The 25,513-nt window shown below is 47.5% G+C and overlaps 4 protein-coding genes across 6 annotated transcripts in view; 1 reads left to right on the top strand and 3 right to left on the bottom strand.

Annotated features, from left to right (window-relative positions):
- Positions 1-452: 452 nt before the first annotated feature.
- Positions 453-8,178, bottom strand: pltp (phospholipid transfer protein). 3 transcript variants are annotated; one of them, XM_053434169.1, is made up of 15 exons: positions 8,010-8,178; positions 6,183-6,318; positions 5,208-5,307; positions 5,002-5,130; positions 4,740-4,895; positions 4,463-4,526; positions 2,994-3,149; positions 2,737-2,913; positions 2,585-2,644; positions 2,247-2,411; positions 1,846-1,913; positions 1,694-1,736; positions 1,536-1,599; positions 1,309-1,385; positions 453-1,170 (listed from the first exon to the last, which is right to left on the bottom strand). In XM_053434169.1, exons 2-15 carry the CDS (start codon positions 6,310-6,312, stop codon positions 1,081-1,083), a joined length of 1,479 nt encoding a protein of 492 aa, XP_053290144.1. In that variant the 5' UTR covers positions 6,313-6,318; positions 8,010-8,178; the 3' UTR covers positions 453-1,080. The 3 variants fall into 3 exon arrangements, with proteins under 3 accessions (XP_053290144.1, XP_053290162.1, XP_053290153.1); XM_053434187.1 differs by lacking the exon at positions 8,010-8,178 and adding an exon at positions 7,482-7,633; XM_053434178.1 differs by lacking the exon at positions 8,010-8,178 and adding an exon at positions 6,943-7,099.
- A 416-nt stretch (positions 8,179-8,594) lies between these two features.
- ddx27 (DEAD (Asp-Glu-Ala-Asp) box polypeptide 27) lies at positions 8,595-18,778 on the top strand. Its single transcript, XM_053433994.1, has 21 exons — positions 8,595-8,816; positions 9,284-9,433; positions 9,822-9,881; positions 9,999-10,203; positions 10,384-10,436; positions 10,511-10,597; positions 10,826-10,931; positions 11,513-11,686; positions 11,759-11,909; positions 11,983-12,082; positions 12,188-12,329; positions 13,830-13,983; positions 14,075-14,156; positions 15,103-15,280; positions 15,432-15,538; positions 16,606-16,702; positions 16,788-16,879; positions 17,828-17,948; positions 18,040-18,133; positions 18,234-18,293; positions 18,537-18,778. Exons 1-21 carry the CDS (start codon positions 8,733-8,735, stop codon positions 18,553-18,555), a joined length of 2,316 nt encoding a protein of 771 aa, XP_053289969.1. The 5' UTR covers positions 8,595-8,732; the 3' UTR covers positions 18,556-18,778.
- LOC128450696 (potassium voltage-gated channel subfamily KQT member 2) lies at positions 18,777-22,127 on the bottom strand. The gene is made up of 5 exons (XM_053434307.1): positions 21,300-22,127; positions 21,075-21,206; positions 20,866-20,986; positions 20,598-20,773; positions 18,777-20,497 (listed from the first exon to the last, which is right to left on the bottom strand). The coding sequence occupies exons 1-5, from the start codon at positions 21,302-21,304 to the stop codon at positions 19,894-19,896; spliced, it is 1,038 nt and encodes a 345-aa protein (XP_053290282.1). The 5' UTR covers positions 21,305-22,127; the 3' UTR covers positions 18,777-19,893.
- LOC128450573 (potassium voltage-gated channel subfamily KQT member 2) overlaps positions 21,163-25,513 on the bottom strand; it is a 10,259-nt gene continuing 5,908 nt past the window's right edge. Inside the window, exons 11-17 of the mRNA XM_053434116.1 lie at positions 25,357-25,386; positions 23,895-23,974; positions 23,429-23,671; positions 22,502-22,549; positions 22,136-22,244; positions 21,966-21,997; positions 21,163-21,400 (exon numbers count right to left, since the gene is read on the bottom strand). Coding sequence (XP_053290091.1) covers positions 21,309-21,400; positions 21,966-21,997; positions 22,136-22,244; positions 22,502-22,549; positions 23,429-23,671; positions 23,895-23,974; positions 25,357-25,386 — 634 coding nt within the window. The 3' untranslated portion in view covers positions 21,163-21,308. The remainder of the gene's footprint in view (positions 21,401-21,965; positions 21,998-22,135; positions 22,245-22,501; positions 22,550-23,428; positions 23,672-23,894; positions 23,975-25,356; positions 25,387-25,513) is intronic.

The following is a 25,513-nucleotide window of genomic DNA, read 5'->3' as shown; positions in this document are numbered from 1 at the left end:
TTCAGTATCTTGCTCAAGGACACTTAGGCACACAGATAGTAGAAGTTTAAAAACAGAATGTTCCATCCGTGTTCAGGTTCAGGGTAATTCAACAAATTTCATAAACTAAATACTTCATCCTGACATGAGGTCGAATTGGGATTTTTCTTTTCACAGGAGCCAGAAGTGGAAAATGAACTTTGAAAGATCGATTTTTTCTTCTGTGTTCAGATCAACAAAGTTATTTTGGTTTTGATAAACGTTGCAATTATTTAGACTTAACTTTAATCATTTTCCTATAACGTCATATAAATATACTGAATATACATTTGATTGTTTGATACATTAATCGATTATCATAAATTGATTAATTTTACTAAAGTAAAACGCACCACGTTGTTCTGTGGTGTTTAATTAAACTTTATTTATATTTTTTCACATTAACGCTGGAAGGAGAGCGTTGAAACATTCAGTCAGATTTTAATCATTTAATCAATTAGAAAAATGTTAACACTTTCATGACATTTCAGTATTTAAATAAAATAACTTTTGCTCCATTTAACTCACCAGGTTATCATCTAGTACACGTGTTGTGATGCCATGGTTACAGTATATTAACAGGTTATTATCACAAAGGTTTTGTTAAAAGAACAAAGTTGTGTGAAGATGTTTAACTCAAGTAGTAGTTTGACTTGAACCCGTTTACTTCCAGTGGAAACTCGTTCACTGGTTTAACAGTTCACTCAATACAACTCAATATGATTAACTACAGTATAAACCTAGTGGCACTGGTTACACTAACCCGACCCCCCTGCTGGTCGACATGTGTCATTCAGAAAAACAGCTCCTGTGGTTATTGATGGCCATGGATACATTACAAGCCACAGTGGAAAGTGGAAAACACATTAATATACTTTGTGTGTGTGTGTGTGTGTGTGTGTGTGTGTGTGTGTGTGTGTGTGTGTGTGTGTGTGTGTGTGTGTGTGTGTGTGTGTGTGTGTGTGTGTGTGTGTGTGTGTGTGTGTGTGTGAGTGTGTGAGAGTGTGTGTGTGTGTTTGTGTGTGTCTGTGTGTGAGTGTGTGTGTGTGTGTGTGTCTGGTGTTAGACGTCTGGTTCCGTCTCACTGCTTCCTGAGATCATTTCTCTCAGGCCTTTGCTGAAGTGAAGATTCGCTCCGATCACTATGAAACCCTGAAAAACACAGTGATCACTTTATTAGGAACATCTGTTGTTGATCACTCATCTAATGGACCAATCACGTGGCAGCAGAGCCAGTGACACCTTCTGACTTCCTCATGTATGATCATATGTTTATATTGTTGAACTTACATTGTGATATTCAACCACCTCCTCTATGAGATCCATCCCATCAGCCAGAGGAATCCGAACGCCTCGCTTCGTCCAGTCTGCACACACACACACACACACACACACACACACACACACACACACACACACACACACACACACACACACACACACACACACACACACACAGTTAGTTTTAAAGTATAACATTAGATTCATGGTCTCCAATTGAAGGATCAGTTTCTTACTGTTGATTAAAGGAACCACAGACATCTGTAACATGGTCTTTAGAGGAGCCTGCAGGGGAATCAACTGACAGACAGACAGACAGACGTATTTACTGTGTTGTTGTTGTTGTTGTTAATAAATATTTTAAAGAATAAATAAATATTTGTATAAAACTTACAGCCAGAGACTCCAGAGCTGATTGATTAGAGTAGATTTTAAACCTGAAACATAAAATAATTTAACTGTTAAAACACACATCCTGTTTCAGATAAAAGCCTCAGCATGTGTGTGTGTGTGTGTGTGTGTGTGTGTTTTTGTGTGTGTGTGTACCTGCGGAGGTCGGCGTGAACAGCCAGACGTTTTCCTTTTACAGAAACTTTGGCGTTAAACTTTGTTTCCTGTAGAAGAAGAAAACATAAATAAAAGACTTTTCAGCATAAAGAGTGAGTGAGTGAGTGAGTGAGTGAGTGAGTGAGTGAGTGAGTGAGTGAGTGAGTGAGTGAGTGAGTGAGTGAGTGAGTGAGTGAGTGAGTGAGTGAGTGAGTGAGTGAGTGAGTGAGTGAGTGAGTGAGTGAGTGAGTGAGTGAGTGAGTGAGTGAGTGAGTGAGTGAGTGTGTGTGTGTGTGTGTGTGTGTGTGTGTGTGTGTGTGTGTGTGTGTGTGTGTGTGTGTGTGTGTGTGTGTGTGTGTGTGTGTGTGTGTGTGTGTGTGTGTGTGTGTGTGTGTGGGTACCATGGTCAGGCTGCTGAGCTGCACCGGAGGCTGACCTGGAGGCAGCACCATCACCTTCACGATAGCCGTCATGAGGACCGTGGCTCCTGACGTCTTGATGGTGGTTTTTGGAGGCGCGTTGACGGCGAGTTGAAGAGACATCGGAGCGTCCATCAGAGCCGGGTTCTACACGTGAGACAAACCTTAAAGAGGAGCGGTTCTACACAGAACCATCTACCAACAGAACGACACCTGCTCCACCTTCATATTAATCATTAATAAACAGCTGGAGTTTCCTCTGGAGACCGAGAACTTCTCGTGGTCTCTGAATGTTCTGGTCCTCTCCGGTGTTCACTCACCATCATCATGATGACTCCAAAGTAAGTGGTTCTCAACAACATCTCCAGATCTTTAGGCATCTGAAAGGCAGACAAACATGAAGGTCACTGCCCTCTGGGAGACTAGAAGACCTGGTACGGGGACAGGGTTTAATGGTCTGTGGTGTTTAGACCTTCTCATTGATTATGTGCATCTGGAAGACTTCTGCTTTGTGGTAGGCGAACATTCCGCTGTCGAAGAAGAACTCGGAGAGAGCGAGGTAAACCATCCGGTCGTAGTCTCTGATGATCGGCTCCACGGCGGTGTTCACCAAAGTGTCGTTCGGATCACGCAGCTCGAAGAACATCCCCTGAAGACACAACATGTCCATGTTCACGTCCCACGGCCCTTGAAACACACAATATGAGGAAAGACAAGTCCACGTCTCACCCTGAAGTTCATGTCCAGGCTCCTGGACGTCACCAAGGGATCATCGATCAGAGAATAATCGATTCCAATAAACCGATCGACCTCCGTCTTCACCGGGATCGTCTCCAGCATCGAGTTAACATGAACCAGAGCAGCGTGATCCAGAGCAGGACAGATCTGAGAGACAGACGGGTGAGAGACAGACAGGTCAGAGAGAGAGACAGGTCGTCTCCAGCATCGAGTTAACATGAACCAGAGCAGCGTGATCCAGAGCAGGACAGATCTGAGAGACAGACGGGTGAGAGACAGACAGGTCAGAGAGAGAGACAGGTGAGAGAGACAGGTCGTCTCCAACATCGAGTTAACATGAACCAGAGCAGCGTGAACCAGAGCAGGACAGATCTGAGAGACAGACGGGTGAGAGACAGACAGGTCAGAGAGAGAGACAGGTCGTCTCCAGCATCGAGTTAACATGAACCAGAGCAGCGTGATCCAGAGCAGGACAGATCTGAGAGACAGACGGGTGAGAGACAGACAGGTCAGAGAGAGAGACAGGTGAGAGAGACAGGTCGTCTCCAACATCGAGTTAACATGAACCAGAGCAGCGTGAACCAGAGCAGGACAGATCTGAGAGACAGACGGGTGAGAGACAGACAGGTCAGAGAGAGAGACAGGTGAGAGAGAGAGACAGGTCGTCTCCAGCAGCGAGTTAACGTGAACCAGAGCAGGACAGATCTGAGAGACGGTGAGAGACAGACAGGTCAGAGAGAGAGACAGGTGAGATAGAGAGAGAGACAGGTCAGAGAGAGAGACAGGTGAGATAGAGACAGACAGGTCAGATAGAGAGATGGATGGGTGAGAGACAGACAGGTCAGAGACGGACAGGTGAGAGAGACAGACAGGTCAGAGAGAGATGGTTCAGAGAGACAGACAGGTCAGAGAGACAAACAGGTGAGAGAGAAACAGACAGGTCAGACTGGTGAGAGACAGACAGGTCAGAGAGAGAGACAGGTGAGATAGAGAGAAAGACAGGTCAGAGAGAGAGACAGGTGAGATAGAGACAGACAGGTCAGATAGAGAGATGGATGGGTGAGAGACAGACAGGTCAGAGACGGACAGGTGAGAGAGACAGACAGGTCAGAGAGAGACGGTTCAGAGAGATAGACAGATCAGAGAGACAGACAGGTGAGAGAGAGACAGACAGGTCAGATAGAGAGACAGACAGGTGAGAGAGAGACAGACAGGTCAGACTGGTGAGAGACAGACAGGTCAGATAGAGAGAGAGACAGACAGGTGAGATAGAGACAGACAGGTCAGATAGAGAGAGAGACAGACAGGTGAGAGAGGGACAGACAGGTGAGAGAGAGACAGACAGGTGAGAGAGGGACAGGTGAGAGAGAGACAGACAGGTGAGAGAGAGACAGACGGGTCAGAGAGACAGACAGGTGAGAGAGAGACAGACGGGTCAGAGAGACAGACAGGTAACAGACCTTTTGATTGAGGATGAAGCGCATGCCTGTCGTCAGAAAACTTGCCAGGAAGTCATAAACTTTCCTGAAAAAAGAAAGACAACAGACAGGTTTCTGATTGGTCCACTGGCCGGTCACATGACTGAATGCTCAGACAGACCAGGTGCAAACATCTGGATCAGTGGACGTCTCAAAGTGACTCTGAACTGAAGTGATCAGCCTCTGTCTCGTGTGTCAGACTCTCTCCATCGGTCCTGTAAACATATGATAACAGATTAATAACCAGGTGGAGTGTTACCCGAGTGTTCCGCTGAACTTGGCTTTCATTTTGGAGATCCGGGCGTCGCAGGTGATGTTGTTGATCTTCAGTCGTCCTTCATCGTCTCGGATCAGATTCAGAGCCGTGTTGATGTTCACGCCTTCGGCCGAAGCGTTGATGTTTCCTGTGTCGTAGCTGAGACACGTCGTTAGTGAGCATGACTGTGTTACCTCATGGATCCTAGTGTTGTGTACATCTGTAACCACACACTCTAAACTCAGGGTTGTGTTGGAGAACTCACAAGAACCAGTACAGGATCCGTCGGTGGAAACTCAATGTGATGGACGAGTTCTGAACATCGAACATCAAACCGACTTCAGGGATGAATCGTAGATCCGCATGAGTCAGATTCAACTCCGTGATCTTCACACTGACGACACACAAACAGTGTTAATGAATCGTTGTATCAAACAACACATCTGGTGGTGCAGTGCTCCAGGCTCTTACTCAGTGATGGTGTACTGGAACCGCCCCTCTTTGCCCCTCATCTCCGGCATACTGATGTTACTGATCTCCTCTTCAACAAACCTCTGAGTCTCAAACTTCACTGAAAACACACAACACAGAGAGACACAAAGAGGTGTCGGTCAAATGGAACTTAACACAAAGCCGCTGAGGCTCCAGGTCGGTTGGGTCTGCTCAGGAAATGGTATAAATGTGCTTCTGCTCATTAACACACAACTGCTACCTTTACTGTGGCTCCTACCTGGTCTAGTGCTTAGTGCCCCCTAGTGTCGAAAGATATCAATGCAAAAATAACACATAAAATTATTGTAATATATCAAACTAATGAAATATGTCCTACACACTGTGATTACTGCTATGAAATCAATAACTATCAATAAAACTGTCACTTCCACTTCATACACACCAAACGTTACTGATGACTGACTATAGTAATTTATATATATAATTATTACTGTTAATAAGTGATGTTTGGTTAAACAAAGACAAATCATTTTATCCACTGGGATCCACACGGGGGCGCTGTGGGGAACTGGTTTTGTTACTTTGATCTGTCCAGTCCTTTTATAAATGAAGCGAGGACACCTTCAGGCCAGGAAAGGAACAAACATCTGGATTCACCTGATGTGTGATGTGGGGGGGGTCGTGGCATCTTGACCATCGAACAACAACCCCCCCCCCCCACACACACACACACACACAAACCAAGAGTCCGGTTAATGAAAAAACCTCTTAAACTTAATAACATAGCATCTGAGACAGAACCCTGAGGCACACCACATGAGAGACCAGAGAACCCAGCAACTGATCAGGATAGGACAGGATGAGGGGCGTCTGGACCTGCTCAGCCTTCTGGTCCTCAGATAAGAGACTGGTGTGGTTTATATCTAGATTATAGTTTTATCTATAGATCTTAAATATAGTTTGTTGTTAAAACCTTGATTAAAATGTACTCACGCATCTCCAGTCCTTTGTCAGTGATGCGGATTTTGCAGCCAGCAGGCTCTGCGGCAGCCATGATGGAGGACACCAAAGACATGATGAGGAGGAGGGACAACAGACAGGAGGTCATCCTGAAACGGAACATGTCCACCTGACAGACAGGGGACGAAACAGTCACATTAGAAATGAAGCAGGAACAACCTCAGTGTCTCTGTGGTGTCAGGTTGGTGCAGAGGTTCTGGTCAGTCTGGGTTTAGTTCAGATCTCAACCACCACACGTCCAGCCGACTGGAAAGAGTCCAACTGTCCACAAAGTGTCCACTTGTCCTGCAGTGTAAGCAGGCCTCTGCAGGTCAAAGGTCACAGTGAACAGTTGGAGTGTTTTTTCCTTCCTGTGTTTTCACAGCAGCTGAACATTCCGAGGCTGTCGTCCATATAAACAGTTCACGTGAACTACAGTAACCTCTGTTTCACAACACACACACACTCACACACTCACACTCTCACACTCTCACACACACACACACACTCACACTCTCACACTCTTACACACACACACACACACGCACATACAGAGACACAAATGCAATAATCATCAGGTCTGGAGCCTTTGAAGAGCAGAAGGTCCTCACAGATCCAGACATCCAGGACAACACAAACACTCCTAGTCTCTAATCTGTGGGTTTAATCCCAGCTCAGTGACCACAGCCAATCAGCATCCAGCTGCTGAACCCACATCTGGAGCTCTGCTAACCGCTAACTGCTAACTGCTAACCTTTCATTAAGAGCCGACTTCTCCAGGGAAGAAGATTTACGGACACGTCAGACTGAGCTCACTGTCCCCACATGCTGGAGCAGGACCTGGCTAGCTGGTTAGCATGCTAGCTGTTCGACAATGAAATGTAACGCAAACATAGTTTGATTGCTGTAAATATAATATTAACTACCACTAGATGTCCCACTAGAGCACCAGCATGTCCCATCAAAACAAACCAGTCACTCACCAGCACAATCAAACCACACATCATCATGACAACGCCGACAGTCCACCAAGCAACATGAAAACGTTCATAAACATAAATCAGATTATTATCTGGAACGTTTTTATCTGAGCGACGTGACGCACAGGAAATTACATAAACATTATTCTACCAACAAAATGACCAAAACCTCCGATGGCTGAATTCAAATGTGTTCATTCACATGTTCATGTTTTTCTATTTCTATACATTTCTATATCTAAGCCACAGCTATAGTTAGCTACAGTTACAACACATATGTATATATATATAGCAACTTTAATATACAACTCACCTGTCTGTCTCTCTGTGTCTGTCTCTCTGTGTCTGTCTCTCTGTGTCTGTCTCTTTGTATCTGTCTCTCTGTGTCTGTCTCTCTGTGTCTGTCTCTCTGTGTCTGTCTCTCTGTGTCTGTCTCTCTGTGTCTGTCTCTCTGTGTTAGTCTCTCTGTGTCTGTCTCTCTGTGTTAGTCTCTCTGTGTCTGTCTCTTTGTATCTGTCTCTCTGTGTCTGTCTCTCTGTGTCTGTCTCTCTGTGTCTGTCTCTCTGTGTCTGTCTCTCTGTGTTAGTCTCTTTGTGTCTGTCTCTCTGTGTCTGTCTCTCTGTGTCTGTCTCTCTGTGTTAGTCTCTCTGTGTCTGTCTCTCTGTGTTAGTCTCTCTGTGTCTGTCTCTTTGTATCTGTCTCTCTGTGTCTGTCTCTCTGTGTCTGTCTCTTTGTGTTAGTCTCTTTGTGTCTGTCTCTCTGTGTCTGTCTCTCTGTGTCTGTCTCTCTGTGTCTGTCTCTCTGTGTCTGTCTCTCTGTACAAGAAATGAATTAAACTCACAGATCAGTCGAGTCGAGGACGAGTTCAGACCTGATGCTTCTGTGGTCGATGAGTTATGTTCCCCTCTGTCCCTCTCTCCCTCTCTGTCTCTGTCTCTCTCTCTCTCTCTGTCTCTCTCTCCCTCTCTCTCTCGCCCTCTCTCTCTCTTCCTCCCTCTCTCTCTCTCTCCCTCTCTCTCTCCCTCTCTCTCTCTGTCTCTCTCTCTCTCTCTGACCCCCCCAGTGGGAGTAGAGTGGGAGTGTGTTTGTGTTCCAGTTCTTCCATCTTTGTGAGGTTTTGTTTGACCAGTGGGAAGTGTGTGTGTTCAGTTTATTTACAGTGGTTATCTCTTCATCTTCATCTTCATCGTTTTATCTCCTCGTTTTGTTTGTGAAAGAATTCCAAGAAAGTGCTTGTGTGTATGTGTGTGTGGGTGGGCGTGCGTGCGAGAGAGAGCCTGTGTATGTGTGGTCATCATCAGTATCATCAGATGACGTCACTAAACCGTCACTGTTTATAATATAAATGTTTATTTAACGTGTGTCTTTGTTTCTAAACTTGTTTCAATAAAGTTAATTCGATTTTTTTTTAAACAGGCCGGTGAACCGGAAGTAATCCGCAGTCACTTCCTGTTTCCGTCAACACACGTGTGTATGTGCGGAGGCTAGAGGACTACACGCAACCTGCTGACCAGTTCGAACCCGTTCACTACCATCCCAGTGACCCGGTACCACAGGGGCCGCCATGTTGGAGCAGCTGGGTCTGATCGGGACCATCCGGGACGAGGACCAGAGTCCGGAGGAGCCCGACTCCGAGTCCGACCATGAGGTGAGTGGGTCCGGTCGCACGGCTGAGACCTTCCCCGGAGAAGGGAGCCGGAGAGGCCGCGGGAGGTGAACCAGACTCCGGCAGGGAAACTGTTCCGAAAGGGTTTTAACATGGTACCACACAAACCGGATCAAGAGCTGGAGGGGGATCCAGATCCAGAAGAATCTTCACACAGTTAGAGTAGACTCTTAAACACACACGAAGAAGAAACAGAAACTAAAATATACATATATTTGTTTTTATAGAACATTAATGTGGTTTATTCATTATTTTAATGTGTGATTGTCTGTCTGTCTGTCTCTCTGTCCCCCTCTCTCTCTCTGTCTCTCTCTATCTGTGTCTGTCTCTCCCTCCCTCTGTCTGTCTGTCTTTCTCTCTGGGTCTGTCTCTCTCTCTTTCTGTCTCTGTCTGTCTGTCTGTCTCTCTCTGTCTCTCTCTCTCTCTCTCTCTCTCTCTCTGTCTCTCAGGAGGAGCGAATCATCCTGAACAGGAAGAAGAAGTTTGGTGTTTCCGGATCAAAGGACTTTAACAGTACCTTTGATTTTGGAGAGCGAGACCCGGTGAACACTGATGATGACTGGGTGATGGCTGATGTCATCAAACAGCTGAAGAAGAAGGTTTGTTGATGTGGAGCTGATGAAGATGATGAAGATGATGATGAACACGTTGGGATCTGTAATGTTCTTCATCACCATCGTCGTGGTCTCTTCACCTGGTGATGTTCCTCCATCCCAGAGGTTCTCAGTCCCACTGGTTAAACCTGTGACTCTTGATGACATCACTGGTCAGATCAGGCAGAAGTAAACTAGGACATCTAGAACTGATTCATGATTCATGTAAACACTAAGATCTATTTACATTAAAATCATACTTTATATATATATAATAATGTTTCTCTGTCGGTTTAATTTCATAATTATAACTCACTGTGTTGTGAGTGAATCTTCTTTGTTTGGTTCTGGAGTTTTCTTGTTATATATTAATATTGATCTGTTTTCTGTGCAGAGAGTTGTGACGACCCTTGATCAGAAAATAGAGAAAATCCGGAAGAAGAGAAAAGCTGAGGTGAGCTCTCCGGTTCTACTTCCTGTTTGGCCTGGACCCACTTCCTGCCTGGCCAGGTTCTCCTTCCTGTCTGGTTATATTTCCTGTTTGTAAGATGTAGCTTGATTTGATGTGCAGGAGAAATCAACTCAGGGTGACGCTGAGGAAGGTTCTGCAGTGAAAAACCAGGAGGATGAAGTTCAGGCTGATAAAGATGAAGGTGAAGACGAAGAGGAGGAGGAGGAGAAGGAGAAGAATGAAGATGATGATGATGATGAGGAGGAGAAAGAAGACGATGTAGATGAATTTGACTCGAGTGATGAGGAAGTTCTAACCAAATCAGGTAAGTCTGTGAGTCTTTTATTTTGTAGTTTGACAGGAAGTGGAAACAAAGTTTTCGTCACAGTAGAATCCAGTCAAACTGCAGCTCTTGATCAGAACAACAGTTAATATAAAACTGTTATTTTGATCAGTTCTAGATGTATTTTAAAACGTATTTGTGTTCCTCCCCGTTTCCTGTCAGACACCCTCAGAGAGAAAGAAAAACGTGGGAGGAAGAGGAAGGCTGGAATGGAGGTGAAGAAGAAGTGCTGATGATGTCACTGGTGGAAGTACCTGGACACTGTGGTAACAGCTGTTTTTGTGTTCAGGCCGCAGAGTCCTACTCCGAAGACGCGTCTCAGTTTGATGAGGATCTGACCTTCGATAACATGAACCTGTCCAGACCCATCCTGAAGGTAGATCCCTCAGAAGTGATCAATCATCTGTGTGCTCGGTTCTCTGTGGAAACCAGTGTCTCCTGAGTCGTCTGCTGGTTTGTCAGATTCTCTGATAGAAAGTCTTCACCACTGGGTTCCACTGGCTGGTTCTGTGGTTCCAATGCAAGAACGACCTTCTGGGGCCTCTGGTCTGGTTGTTGGTAAAGTTTGTGTTGGGGTTAGTGACTTCCTGTTGTGTCCCTGCAGGCCATCACAGCTTTGGGCTTCAAGCTGCCGACTCCCATTCAGAAGGCCTGTGTTCCTGTTGGCCTGCTGGGCAGAGACCTCTGCGCCTGCGCTGCTACTGGGACAGGTAACCTGTTCACACTGGAACCAGCTCACCACACCTAACCACACTTGAACCAGTTCATCACACTGAAACCAGTAAACCACACTCAACCACACTTGATACAGCTCACCACACTGGAGTCATTTCATTGAACTCAACCACACTGGAACCAGTTCACCACACCCAACCACACTTGAACCAGTTCATCACACTGAAACCAGTTCACCAAACACAACCAAACTGGAACCAGCTCACCACACATAACCACACTTAAAACAGTTCATTTCACTGAAACCAGTTCACCACACTCAACCACACTGGAACCAGTTCACCAAACTGGAAACAGTTCATCACACTGAAGCCAGTTCATCACACTGAAGCCAGTTCATCACACTGAAGCCAGTTCACCACACTGAAACCAGTTCACCACACCTAACCACACTGGATCCAGTTCATCACACGGAAACCAGTTCACCACACTGGAACCAGTTCATCCCACTGGAACCAGTTCATCACACTGAAACCAGTTCACCACACTCAACCACACTGGAACCAGTTCACCGCACTGGAACCACATTTATTCACATGGAATGTTCTGTCCTCAGGGAAGACGGCTGCCTTCATGCTTCCAGTGCTGGAGCGTTTGGTTTACAAGCCGAGGACGTCCCAGGTGACCCGGGTCTTGATTCTGGTTCCGACCAGGGAGCTGGGAATCCAGGTTCACTCCGTGGCTCGTCAGCTGGCCCAGTTCACCTCCATCACCACCTGCCTGGCTGTTGGTAGGAAACGTTACTGACGTGTTACTGGTTCTGCCTCTGGACTGGGCTGACCGGTCTGGGTTTTGTCCGCAGGTGGTTTGGACCTGAAGTCCCAGGAGGTGGCGTTGAGGGCGGGGCCTGATGTCCTGATCGCCACGCCCGGTCGACTGATCGATCACCTGCACAACACGCCGAGCTTCGAGCTGTCTCACATCGAGATCCTGATCCTGGACGAGGCTGACAGGTAAACACCGACCCGTCCTCACCGGCCACCGGCCACCGGCCTCCTGCTCACCTGCTTCACTCTGATCCCTCAGGATGCTGGACGAGTACTTCGAGGAGCAGATGAAGGAGGTCATCAGGTTGTGTTCCTACAACCGACAGACCATGTTGTTCTCTGCCACCATGACGGACGAGGTACGCACCCACACCGCTGTCATGTGACCTAGGCCCCCAGCTGGGTGTGTCATGTGACCCTCGTCCCCAGTTGCATCACTGTTTGTCATGTGACCCTCGTTCCAGGTGAAAGACCTGGCAGCGGTTTCGTTGAAGGAGCCAATCAGGATCTTCGTTAACAGCAACACTGACGTGGCCCCGTTCCTCCGACAGGAGTTCGTCAGAATCCGACCGAACAGGGAGGGCGACCGAGAGGCCGTGGTGTCCGGTAGGTACTCCATCTGCAGTACTACTCAGAGAACTGCAGTGTCACTGAAGTACTACTCAGAGAACTGCAGTGCCACTGAAGTACTACTCCTGGAACTGCAGTGTCACTGAAGTACTACTCCTGGAACTGCAGTGTCACTGAAGTACTACTCCTGGAACTGCAGTGTCACTGAAGGACAGGTGTTGTAAACTAGCATTTATGCTAATACACTGTAAACAATGCATCTGGTTCGTCCAATGACATTGTCATGTCCATGTCCAAATAAAATCTACTACTACTACTCAGAGAACTGCAGTGCCACTGGAGTACTACTCAGAGAACTGCAGTGTCACTGAAGTACTACTCAGAGAACTGCAGTACCACTGAAGTACTACTCAGAGAACTGCAGTGTCACTGAAGTACTACTCAGAGAACTGCAGTGTCACTGAAGTACTACTCGTGGAACTGCAGTGTCACTGAAGTACTACTCAGAGAACTGCAGTGTCACTGAAGTACTACTCAGAGAACTGCAGTACCACTGAAGTACTACTCAGAGAACTGCAGTGTCACTGAAGTACTACTCAGAGAACTGCAGTGTCACTGAAGTACTACTCGTGGAACTGCAGTGTCACTGAAGTACTACTCAGAGAACTGCAGTGTCACTGAAGTACTACTCAGAGAACTGCAGTGCCACTGGAGTACTACTCGTAGAACTGCAGTGCCACTGGAGTACTACTCGTAGAACTGCAGTGCCACTGGAGTACTACTCGTAGAACTGCAGTGCCACTGGAGTAGTACTCGTGGAACTGCAGTGTCACTGAAGTACTACTCGTGGAACTGCAGCGTCACTTAAGTACTTCTCGTGGAACTGCAGTGTCACTTAAGTACTACTCGTGGAACTGCAGCATCACTTAAGTACTTCTCGTGGAACTGCAGCGTCACTGAAGTACTACTCATGGAACTGCAGTGTCACTGAAGTACTACTCGTGGAACTGCAGTGCCACTGGAGTACTACTCAGAGAACTGCAGTGTCACTGAAGTACTACTCGTAGAACTGCAGTGTCACTGAAGTACTACTTGTGGAACTGCAGTGCCACTGGAGTACTACTTGTGGAACTGCAGTGCCACTGGAGTACTACTTGTGGAACTGCAGTGCCACTGGAGTACTACTCGTAGAACTGCAGTGTCACTGGAGTACTACTCGTGGAACTGCAGTGTCACTGGAGTACTACTCGTGGAACTGCAGTGTCACTGGAGTACTACTTGTGGAACTGCAGTGCCACTGGAGTACTACTTGTGGAACTGCAGTGCCACTGGAGTACTACTTGTGGAACTGCAGTGTCACTGGAGTACTACTTGTGGAACTGCAGTGTCACTGAAGTACTACTTGTGGAACTGCAGTGCCACTGGAGTACTACTTGTGGAACTGCAGTGCCACTGGAGTACTACTTGTGGAACTGCAGTGCCACTGGAGTACTACTCGTAGAACTGCTCTCCTGATGACACCTGTTTGTTGTGTAGCTCTTCTGACTCGGACGTTCCAGGACCACGTGATGGTTTTCACTCAGACCAGGAAACAGGCTCATAGACTTCATATCCTGCTGGGTCTGATGGGACTGAATGTCGGAGAACTGCATGGAGAACTTAGCCAGAGCCAGAGGCTGGAGAACCTCAGGTACACACACACACACACACACACACACACACACACACTCTCTACCTAGAGCCTCTGTCCATGTATTTACCCTCTTGGTTCTTGTTCTCAGGCGTTTTAAAGATGAACAGATCGATATCTTGGTGGCGACAGATGTTGCAGCCAGAGGTTTGGACATCAGTGGAGTGAAGACGGTGAGAGTCATGTCTCTTAACAGTTACTACAGGAGAACCAAGAAGGTTCTTCTGAGGAACCAGTACGTTCTTGTAGATTCTCCACAGGGTTCTTACAGAGTATCAGATGTTTTATCAGGTCACCAGGCAACTTCAGTTATTACAGATGTGTTAACTGTTACCGTGGTTACCATTGCTTGACATCTGCTTTTATTAAAACTGAATCTGAACATATCACATCTCTGTCTCTACCTGTCTGTCTCTGCCTGTCTGTCTCTGCCTGTCTGTCTCCGCCTGTCTGTCTCTACCTGTCTGTCTCCACCTGTCTGTCTCCGCCTGTCTGTCTCTACCTTACTGTCTCTACCTGTCTGTCTCTGCCTGTCTGTCTCTACCTGTCTGTCTCTACCTGTCTGTCTCCACCTGTCTGTCTCTACCTGTCTGTCTCTACCTTACTGTCTCTACCTGTCTGTCTCTGCCTGTCTGTCTCTACCTGTCTGTCTCTACCTGTCTGTCTCCACCTGTCTGTCTCCACCTGTCTGTCTCCACCTGTCTGTCTCTACCTGTCTGTCTCTACCTGTCTGTCTCTACCTGTCTGTCTCTACCTTACTGTCTCTACCTGTCTGTCTCTGCCTGTCTGTCTCTACCTGTCTGTCTCTACCTGTCTGTCTCCACCTGTCTGTCTCCACCTGTCTGTCTCCACCTGTCTGTCTTTACCTGTCTGTCTCTGCCTGTCTGTCTCCGCCTGTCTGTCTCTGCCTGTCTGTCTCCACCTGTCTGTCTCCACCTGTCTGTCTCCACCTGTCTGTCTCCACCTGTCTGTCTCTACCTGTCTGTCTCTACCTGTCTGTCTCTACCTGTCTGTCTCTACCTGTCTGTCTCCGCCTGTCTGTCTCTACCTGTCTGTCTCTACCTGTCTGTCTCTGCCTGTCTGTCTCTACCTGTCTGTCTCCGCCTGTCTGTCTCTCAGGTGATAAACTTCACCATGCCGTCCACAGTCAAACATTACGTCCACCGTGTTGGTCGAACAGCGAGAGCCGGCCGCTCTGGACGCTCTGTGTCTCTGGTGGGAGAGTCTGAGAGGAAGATGTTGAAGGAAGTGGTGAAGTCAGCCAAGAACATCGTGAAAGCTCGAGTCCTGCCACCAGGTACGCTCACTGAGACAGATCAGAGAGACTGCAGTGTGTCCAGGAAATAGACAGAGCCGGGTGGTAGCTCCGGAAGCTAACAGGAGTGAACCTGTTTCTCAGGTGAGTGTGACTCACCTTCTCTCCCCCTCTCTTTGTGTCTCTCGCCCAGAGGTGATCCTGAAGTTCAGAGATTTGATCTCGAAAATCGAAAAAGATGTTGGTGCTGTGATGAGGCTGGAGCGAGAAGAGAGAGAGCTGGCGTCATCTGAGGCCAAGGTACAGCTGACCTCACCTGACCTCACCTGACCTGACCTCACCTGACCTCACCTGACCTCACCTGACCTCACCTGAGCTCATCTGAGCTCACCTGAACACACCTGAGCTCACCTGAGCTCACCTGAGCTCACCTGAACACACCTGAACACACCTGAACACACCTGAGCTCACCTGAACACACCTGACCTCACCTGACCTCACCTGAGCTCACCTGACCTCACCTGAACACACCTGACCTCACCTGACCTCACCTGACCTCACCTGACCTCACCTGAGCTCACCTGACCTCACCTGAGCTCACCTGAGCTCACCTGAACACACCTGACCTCACCTGACCTCACCTGACCTCACCTGACCTCACCTGAGCTCACCTGAACACACCTGACCTCACCTGACCTCACCTGACCTCACCTGAGCTCACCTGAGCTCACCTGAACGCACCTGACCGCACCTGACCTCACCTGACCTCACCTGACCTCACCTGAACACACCTGAGCTCACCTGAACACACCTGACCTCACCTGACCTCACCTGACCTCACTCATGACATCCCTCTGACCCAATCACAGAGCTTCTCCTTCACATCAGGTCTCTCTCTGACTGTAGCAGCCGCATTAGAACATTTTAAAAGTTCTTTCTCTTGATTGATGATTTCTCTCGTAGAGGCCGTGGAGGTGAACCAGACATTTATCTGTTTGTTCCGAGGGTTTTAACATGTTCCTAAACAAACCACATTCAAGATCTGGATGAAAATCAACCAATAGATGAAGTTCAAGTAGATTCTTCAAACATTTAAAGTAAAATCTTTAACAGACATGAAGTATCAACAGAAACTAAAATCTAAGTATTTGTTTTTATAGAACATTAACATGTGGTTTATTAATTATTTAACTGTGTGGTTGTCTGTGTCTCTCTCTCTACCTGTCTCTGTGTGTGTGTGTGTGTGTGTGTGTGTGTGTGTGTGTGTGTGTGTGTGTGTGTGTGTGTGTGTGTGTGTGTGTGTGTGTGTGTGTGTGTGTGTGTGTGTGTGTGTGTGTGTGTGTGTGTGTGTGTGTGTGTGTGTGTAGTTGAGTGTGGCTCAGAAACGTCTCGATGGCTCCGCCTCTGACAGTCAATCACAGAGAGTTTGGTTTCAAACTCAACAAGAGAGAAAACAGAGTCGCGGTGAGTGGTAGTAGTATTACTACAGTACTACTTTAGTACTACACTGTAGTACTGTGTCTAGTATTTATACTGTTGTCGTTTTCAGTGTCTAAAGCTCTGCAGGAGTTCGACATCGCTCTGAGAGGAAAAAAGAAGAGACAGAAGTTTCTGAAAGAAGGAAAAAAGAAAGACCTGACGGTAATAATTTAATAACATTATAATCCACAATAATGATGAAATGAATTGTTGACGTGTCTCATTATCTTTACGTGTCCTTGTGTCTCATTATCTTTACGTGTCCTCGTGTCTCATTATCTTTACGTGTCCTCGTGTCTCATTATCTTTACGTGTCCTCGTGTCTCATTATCTTTACGTGTCCTCGTGTCTCATTATCTTTACGTGTCCTCGTGTCTCATTATCTTTAACGTGTCCTCGTGTCTCATCTTTACGTGTCCTCGTGTCTCATTATCTTTAACGTGTCCTCGTGTCTCATTGTCTTTATGTGTCCTTGTGTCTCATTGTCTTTACGTGTCCTCGTGTCTCATTATCTTTACGTGTCCTCGTGTCTCATTGTCTTTACGTGTCCTCGTGTCTCATTATCTTTAACGTGTCCTCGTGTCTCATTGTCTTTACGTGTCCTCGTGTCTCATTATCTTTACGTGTCCTCGTGTCTCATTATCTTTACGTGTCCTCGTGTCTCATTATCTTTACGTGTCCTCGTGTCTCATTATCTTTACGTGTCCTCGTGTCTCATTATCTTTACGTGTCCTCGTGTCTCATTATCTTTACGTGTCCTCGTGTCTCATTATCTTTACGTGTCCTCGTGTCTCATTATCTTTACGTGTCCTCGTGTCTCATTGTCTTTACGTGTCCTCGTGTCTCATTATCTTTACGTGTCCTCGTGTCTCATTGTCTTTACGTGTCCTCGTGTCTCATTATCTTTACGTGTCCTCGTGTCTCATTGTCTTTACGTGTCCTCGTGTCTCATTATCTTTACGTGTCCTTGTGTCTCATTATCTTTACGTGTCCTCGTGTCTCATTATCTTTACGTGTCCTCGTGTCTCATTATCTTTACGTGTCCTCGTGTCTCATTGTCTTTACGTGTCCTTGTGTCTCATTGTCTTTACGTGTCCTCGTGTCTCTCAGCCTGAGGAGCGCACTCAGTTCGAGATTTTAAAAGCTCAGATGTTCGCTGAGCGGGCGGCCAAGAGAGAGAGACGACCAAAGAGAGCCAGAGCGATGGCAGAAGACGAGACGCAGATCAAAGGTCAAAAAGAAACACAAATATTGATACTGATAAATATATAAACATATAATGATAAATATGTAAACTTATCAACATCTTCCTTTTTGAGCAGCCAATCCGAAACCTGGAAAAGGAGGAAGGAAGTCGGCCTTTGATAAAGAACTGACCAACACGAGCGGAAAGAATCTGAAACACTACAGAGCTGGGTGAGGCTGTCTGTACTCTGTCTGTACTCTGTCTGTACTCTGTCTGTACTCTGTCTGTACTCTGTCTGTACTCTGTCTAACTGTCTGTACCTGTCTACAGACCGTCCTTTGAGGACAGGAAGCGGTTGGGCATGAACAAGAAGAGTCCCGGTGGCTCCAGGTGAGTTTCACGTCGTCTCTGTCAAAGTGTCTCACTAATTCATCACGTTTTCCCATAATGCACTGTGATAAGGAACTTACAACCAATGGTCACTACCTGATCAATATATCCCATAATGCACCAGGCTCCCATTAAGTGTAAAGTAAACATTTCCCACCGGCTGACGTTGTTTACGTCCTTTTTCTGTGACATGATGGAAATGAACTTTATTAACTTCCAGTGACGCTCTGTTCCCTCCATCAGATACAAGAAGAAGAAGTGACCGACAAGATGGCCGCCGCATCGCTCTGCCGTCACTGTGTAAATCGTTTCCTGTTTATTAAAGAACCTTCAATAAAGTTTCAGTCGTTAAAATAGAACCAGTGACTTGAACATCATCAGATCATGTAGTTAAGTCAAACAAGTCGTTAAAGGAAAAGTGTCATTTTAAAATGTTTTGTTATTAAATGACGCAGAGACGTCTTTATAAAGAAAGAATGAAGGTTTTTTTGTGGTTAGTTTTTTTTTATTGTTTTTCAAACTGACGACATTTTAACAAACAGTTTTCATATAAAGTGATCGTAGTCAATCATTAAAACAATCGTGACGTTTGAACATTAAACCAGAAAATAAAATAAACAAGTATTTTTCTGTAAAAACTAGAAAAGTGTCTTTTCTTTAACGGTAGTGATGAAATGTTTCCATGGAAACAGTAAATAAAGCGTTCCACATTAATATTAATGAGCATAAAGCAGGTCTCTTCTGTCAGCCAATCAAAGGAGAGCTGCTGTTTCAGGGGATATATTAATTACACCTGTAGCGCCCCCCTCAGGACAAATTGTTTCCACTCTTCACCCCGAGCTCAGAAAGTTAAATACACTAGAATTTTATTTTGGTAAGCTTATCTTATCAGCTTCCTGCAAGCGACTGAGCACACTGACTGCCCCCTGCTGGACAGATTCAGTAAGTGACTCAGAAACATTTTCAGTATTATTTAAACGTTCCTGTTGAGATTAACGATAATAAATCAATGAAAAGTTGATGACATTGTTTATATTCATGTGTTTATGACATGACTCGTGTTGTTCACAAACATCATTTAAAGCCCCTCCCCCTGACAGCGTAGAACCGTAAGCAGAGAACGAGGTTCACGCTTCATTAGCCTCAGTCCGTTAGCATGTACGACAAATCCACGATGTTAGAAAACAAGATGTCACAGTGACGAGAACGTTTCTATGAATCTTTGAGTCAGTGACTGAATTCAAAATAAGTAGTTAAAATGGTGTAAAATAAGAGTTCTTTTACACTGGAAGTCAACAATGGTCTGTTCACTTCCAGTGTAAACATTTTAAAATTGATCAATAATCGTCTAATTATAGTTAATCTGTCACAGCAGTGAACCAATCACTGCAAGAAAAAACACTTTCTGAACAAATGAAACACGGACGTCTTCTTTTCCCATGATGCTTCACTCTCAGCTGGTGTTAATGTCTCTGAGGTTTCATTCACATTTTCGAGGCTCTTTAGTTTTCTGCTGGTTCTTCCCTGGTTCACCTTCAGCTCCACCTGGTTCCGGTCTAGGCCTGGTCTGGTTCCGGTCTAGGCCTGGTCTGGTTCTGGTCTAGGCCTGGTCCGAGTGTGGGGAGGGGGCACAGAGCTCAGAGTCGGAGTCCGACTCGCCCTCAGCAATGTAGGGGCGGAGGGCGGGGCAAGGGGCGGGGCCTCCACCTCCTCGCCGGTCCAGGTTGGAGGAGTAGAAGCTGTTGTTGAGGAAGTCCAGGTTCTCTCTGGACTGAGAGATGGAGAACCCACTGAAGGAACGTTCCAGCTCCTCGTGGTCCACGGACGGGACGGAGACAGACGCATCACTTTCCAGCTTCACCTTCCCCCCTCCCCCCTCCGTCCCATTGGTCCCCTCCCCTCCCCTCTCCACCCCCCCACGCTCTCCCGTGCTCTGCCGGTTGGACCGCTTGCCTCCATGTCGCTCTCCGGCCGGAGGAGGTGGGAGTCGAACCAGGGACCCGCCTCCCACCGGACTTGGTGTGTGGCCGTGGCTATGCTGATGAGGGGGTGGGGCATGTTGAGGGAGGTGGGAGCTGATTGGCTGCCAGGAGGTGGAGGGAGGGCATGTGGGGGTTTTGCAGTTTCTGTGACCCGTGGAGCTGCTGGAGCGAACCATCTTGGTCACATGACGAGGCTTCTCCACTTTGTCGCTAGGCAGCACCCTGCACAACACGTAAACAACATGTGAACAACATGTGATACTGATTCTGGTTCTGGTCCGACACTGGTCTGATGTGGTCTTCAGTAAGCAGGGACACTTACTGCAGGATCTTGGGGACAGACTGGCTCTTCTCCAGCTGATCCACTGGACTGTGGTAGGGCGGAGCTGGGTCTGGCTCCTTGGATCCAAAGTAGGCGTCGGTCTCAGCCTGAGGGATTCCCATTCGCTGGATGTAGATGTTCACCAGGAAGTCCAACTTTCTCTCCATGGACAGCACCTGTGGGTCACATGAGCGGCAGAGGACCAATCACAATCAAAGCTGAAGCTGCATCAGTAAACCAGCTCCACACACTGGTTGTTAATGGTTACCTGCTTCTCCACCTTCCCCAGCCGTCCCATCATGCTTGGATCCTCAGGAAGCTCCTCATTGGCTGCTTTGGGACGGTCTTTGTCTGCAGTTGGTGTTCCTCTGCCAACAATCTGATCCACTCTGCCAATCAGGACACCGAGCAGGTCAGGATCCGTGACACGACAACAGGAAACAGAACCTGGAGCAGCCTTGGAGGTCCGGGTCTTACCTGGACTGGAGGTTCTTGATGCGGGCAAGCATGTCCAGGTGACCGGCTGAATACTGCTCGATCACGTCCATGACGTCATATGGACGAAGACTCTCCTTAAACTTCCTCTTCGACACCATGAAACGCATGATGCTGCGACAGAGGAAACAGGAAGTCAGCTGTGGCCACGAGGACCCCTGCTGGCGGTCCAGCAGGTCTGAACTGGTCTCTGTAGACTACATTCACCTCATAGACCTACAGAGTCCTCAACAAATGGACTTGGGTGAACGTCCAGCACGGAGAGGACCCAGAACATGAACTGTACTTTAGTTCATAGAAATACTCGTCTATGAAACATGAAGAAACTCATCAGCTGAACATGTTTTAAGGAGATAAAAACCTGTTTATAACACTTGGGCCTAATCACCTCAGAGATGATGTAGCTTCAACATGACACTAGTAATAAGCAGATGTGATCAATCACGATGAACTGGTTCAGTGTTGTAACTGTTTTCAAACTTCCTCTCATTTCATCACTACAAAATGTTCTGGTTCTGATCCAAAGTTCTCAAGTGGATTTGATGAGTTAAAGTCACATGTTTTATGAATTCTTCTTCACGGCTGAAGATGAAACTCAACAACAAACACACATTTGTTCTTTTCTCATCTGATGAACTGAGAGTTTGTTGGTCTTTAGCCTGGATCCACTTCCTGAACTGATCCAGAATCTGCTTCAGACTAAAGAACTGAACAACTGGTCCATCAGAGAAGAACCATCACAGATCAGATCAGCAACAGGAGACGAGCTGTGGACTCCGACACCAACAGGAGTAAGAAGAAGAAGAATGTCTTACCAAACAACGGGACAGAGGAGCAACACAACAGAAAACAATGAACCTAACTCAGACTCACTCTTACCCAGCAGCTGGTGGTGACCTTTGACCCTGGGTGAGCACAAACCAATACAAAAACGTAAAGAATAATGTGAATAAAAATGATTCAGTGCAGAATAAAAGCAAATAAAGGTGAGAAAAGCGATGATGAAAGATGAGCAGAGAAACTGATCAAATGAAAACTCGTACCAGATGCCTCTGATGGCGACCTTTAACCCCCGGGTCAGGTCCTGGGGCACAAACTCACAGTGGCAGCTCTTGTTGTCGTCAGCCATGTCTTCTCCTGGCAGGCTGGCGTCTGAAACCAACAACATCATCAGTGTCACTCAGCGCCCCCTAGCTGAAGCTGGTGGACCAACATGGTGTTACAGCAACAGGACCAGGAACATGTTCGTCCAGGTTCCAGAACCACACGACCCCTGACCCAAGTCCTCTGACCCCTGACCTTCTGGACAGAACAACCCTGATACTGGACGACAGTAGCTCTGCTCGGTGTGTTTGTGTGTGTGTGTGTGTGTGTGTGTTTGTGTGTGTGTGTGTGGGGGGGGGGCTGACCTGGGGAGCTCTTCCGTCTGAACTCTTCATCCTGCATCTCAATGAGCACTACAGGAGGAGACAGAGGACACACGGAAGTCTTCATCAGCTCCTCACACAGTCCAACATCCTCAGTTTCACCACAGACACTGTGTCATCACTTAGCCTAGCTTAGCATAAAGACTGCAAACAGGTGGAAACTATATCATCATGGTGACGACATTCAAAGGCATTCAGTTCCAGTCATGTTCTCATAGTGAAGAATTGAGAAGCTCAGAATCAGGCTGGTTTCCATGCTGACACATCAGTTACCACAAACTATAAACCTGCAGAAACCAGTCAGATCCACAATGAACCAGTCAGAATCAATATAAACCAGTCAGATCCAGTATAAACCAGTCAGATCTAAACCAGAGGGAACCGATACAAACCAGTGGTCCCAGATGATGAGATTTGCTGTTTCCTTTCCTTCCACCTCGTTCTCTTCACTATCTCCTCATCTCCTCTTTTAAATGATCTTTTCAATGTTTAGATCAAATCTTTAAACTGTTTAACAGGTTTTTATTCTTGTGTGTTTCAAGAGTCTGATCTTTGTCTTAGAATCTGTCGATGGGTCTGATCCTAAATGAGAAGCTCAGGTCAGGAACGTTTATCATCTTTATATCCTGGATCATTTCTTTCATAATGAGTTCTGAAGGAGGTTTGGTTGTGGTGGCAGAACTGGGAGGGACCACTGGGACAAAGGGCTTCACATGTCACTCTACAAGAATCATGCCCCAACCACAAGAGGTTCATGTTCATCAGAGGTTCACATAGAGCTTGTTGATATCTGATCACATGACAGATCCTTGGTCAGCTGATCGTGCTCATGTCGTTCTCAAGTTGTGGACGTTCAAACTGTGACCCCCAGTCAGAGAGTTCTGATTGGCTGTACCCAGCAGGTCTTACCTTCAGAGTTTTGGCGTGAAGCCGCTCCTCGGATCCTGAAGGCCTGGCGGGTTCTGCTGCGTTCTCCGAAGCTCCAGCTCTTTGGAACCTTGCTGGGACTCTCCTCCAGACAAGGCTCCATGCTGGGGGACCGTCGCAGGGCCTGGATCCCCCCTGGACCACCAGGACCTCCAGGAACTCCAGGACCCCCACCAGGACTAGGACCCACACCAGGAGCAACACCGGGGCCGGCTGTAGGAACCACTGAAGAACGTAAGCAGTGAAGGATGGAGGTTAAGGATGTGAGACACATGAGAATCAGGACTGTAGTTGAGTTCTGTCCAGGTTTTCAATCAAACCAGTTCTGGCTGGTTAACCCATGAACCAGTTCCTCCAGTCTGGTTTAATGTTCATCAAATAGTAAGTAACAATAAGGTTCTTGCTGGTCGGTGGGAACTTGAACCTGCAGACCTTGGTTCTAACTCACCATGCTGGGGGGAACCTTTCCCTTTGGTTCCTGAGCTGCGGGGGGACGAGAAGACCCTCTCCTTCAGACTGACCTTCTGACTGGAGACACAACAACAGACACGTTCTATCAATATGTTCTGGGATCAGGTCAAGAGACGGGTCCCTGAATGTCCTCTATTGTCCCAGTGAGACATGATTCTGGTCCATGATGTCACATGTTGTCTCGTCATGAACAGGATGATGACACAGCAGAACTCAACGCTCCCGACTGAACTCTTTTATTACCCAGAGGTTGTGAACCTGCAGTTAATCCAAAGGTTTGAACCAACATAGACCATCATGCACCTGGATGGGGGGGGGGGTGTTGTTTGAACCAACATAAACCATCATGCACCGGGAGGGGGGGGGGGGGGGGGTTGTTTGAACCTTCATAAACCATCATGCACCTGGAGGGGGGGGGGCGGGGGGGGGGGGGTTGTTTGAACCAACATAAACCATCATGCACCTGGAGGGGGGGGGGGTGTTTGAACCTACATAAACCATCATGCACCGGGAGGGGGGGGGGTTTGAACCAACATAAACCATCATGCACCTGGAGGGGGGGGGGGTTGTTTGAACCAACATAAACCATCATGCACCTGGAGTGGGGGGGGGTTGTTTGAACCAACATAAACCGTCATGCACCTGGAGGGGTGGGGGGGTGTTTGAACCAACATAAACCATCATGCACCTGGAGTGGGGGGGGGTTGTTTGAACCAACATAAACCGTCATGCACCTGGAGGGGGGGGGGGTTGTTTGAACCAACATAAACCATCATGCACCTGGAGGGGGGGGGGGTTGTTTGAACCAACATAAACCATCATGCACCGGGAGGGGGGGGGGGGGGGGGGGGGGGGTTGTTTGAACCAACATAAACCATCATGCACCTGGAGGGGGGGGGGGGGGGGGGGGGGGGGTGTTTGAACCTACATAAACCATCACGCACCGGGAGGTGGGGGGGTGTTTGAACCAACATAAACCATCATGCACCTGGAGGGGGGGGGGGGGGGGTGGTGTTTGAACCAACATAAACCATCATGCACCTGGAGGGGGGGGGGGGGGGGGTTGTTTGAACCAACATAAACCATCATGCACCGGGAGGGGGGGGGGGGGGGGTTGTTTGAACCAACATAAAACATCATGCACCGGGAGGGGGGGGGGGGGGGGGTGTTTGAACCAACATAAACCATCATGCACCGGGAGGGGGGGGGGGGGGGGTTGTTTGAACCAACATAAAACATCATGCACCGGGAGGGGGGGGGGGGGGGGGGGTGTTTGAACCAACATAAACCATCATGCACCTGGAGGGGGGGGGGGTTGTTTGAACCAACATAAACCATCATGCACCGGGAGGGGGGGGGGGGGGGGTGTTCTCCAACTGGATGATCACAAATCTTGGTCTGAGAAGGAAATCAGACATGAAAATAAGATGGACACTGACCTGGGAGATGGTTCAGGCTGGACGTCCTTCCTACAGGGAGACAGACAGAGAGACAGATGGAGAGACAGATGGAGAGACAGATGGAGAGACAGACAGATAGACAGACAGAGAGAAAGACAGAGAGACAGACAGGGAGACAGACAGAGAGACAGACAGA

The sequence above is a fragment of the Pleuronectes platessa genome, chromosome 2 (genome assembly GCF_947347685.1).
Source record: "Pleuronectes platessa chromosome 2, fPlePla1.1, whole genome shotgun sequence".
Classification (NCBI taxonomy): Eukaryota; Metazoa; Chordata; class Actinopteri; order Pleuronectiformes; family Pleuronectidae; genus Pleuronectes; species Pleuronectes platessa.
This window is presented reverse-complemented; position numbering and strand designations above follow the sequence as displayed.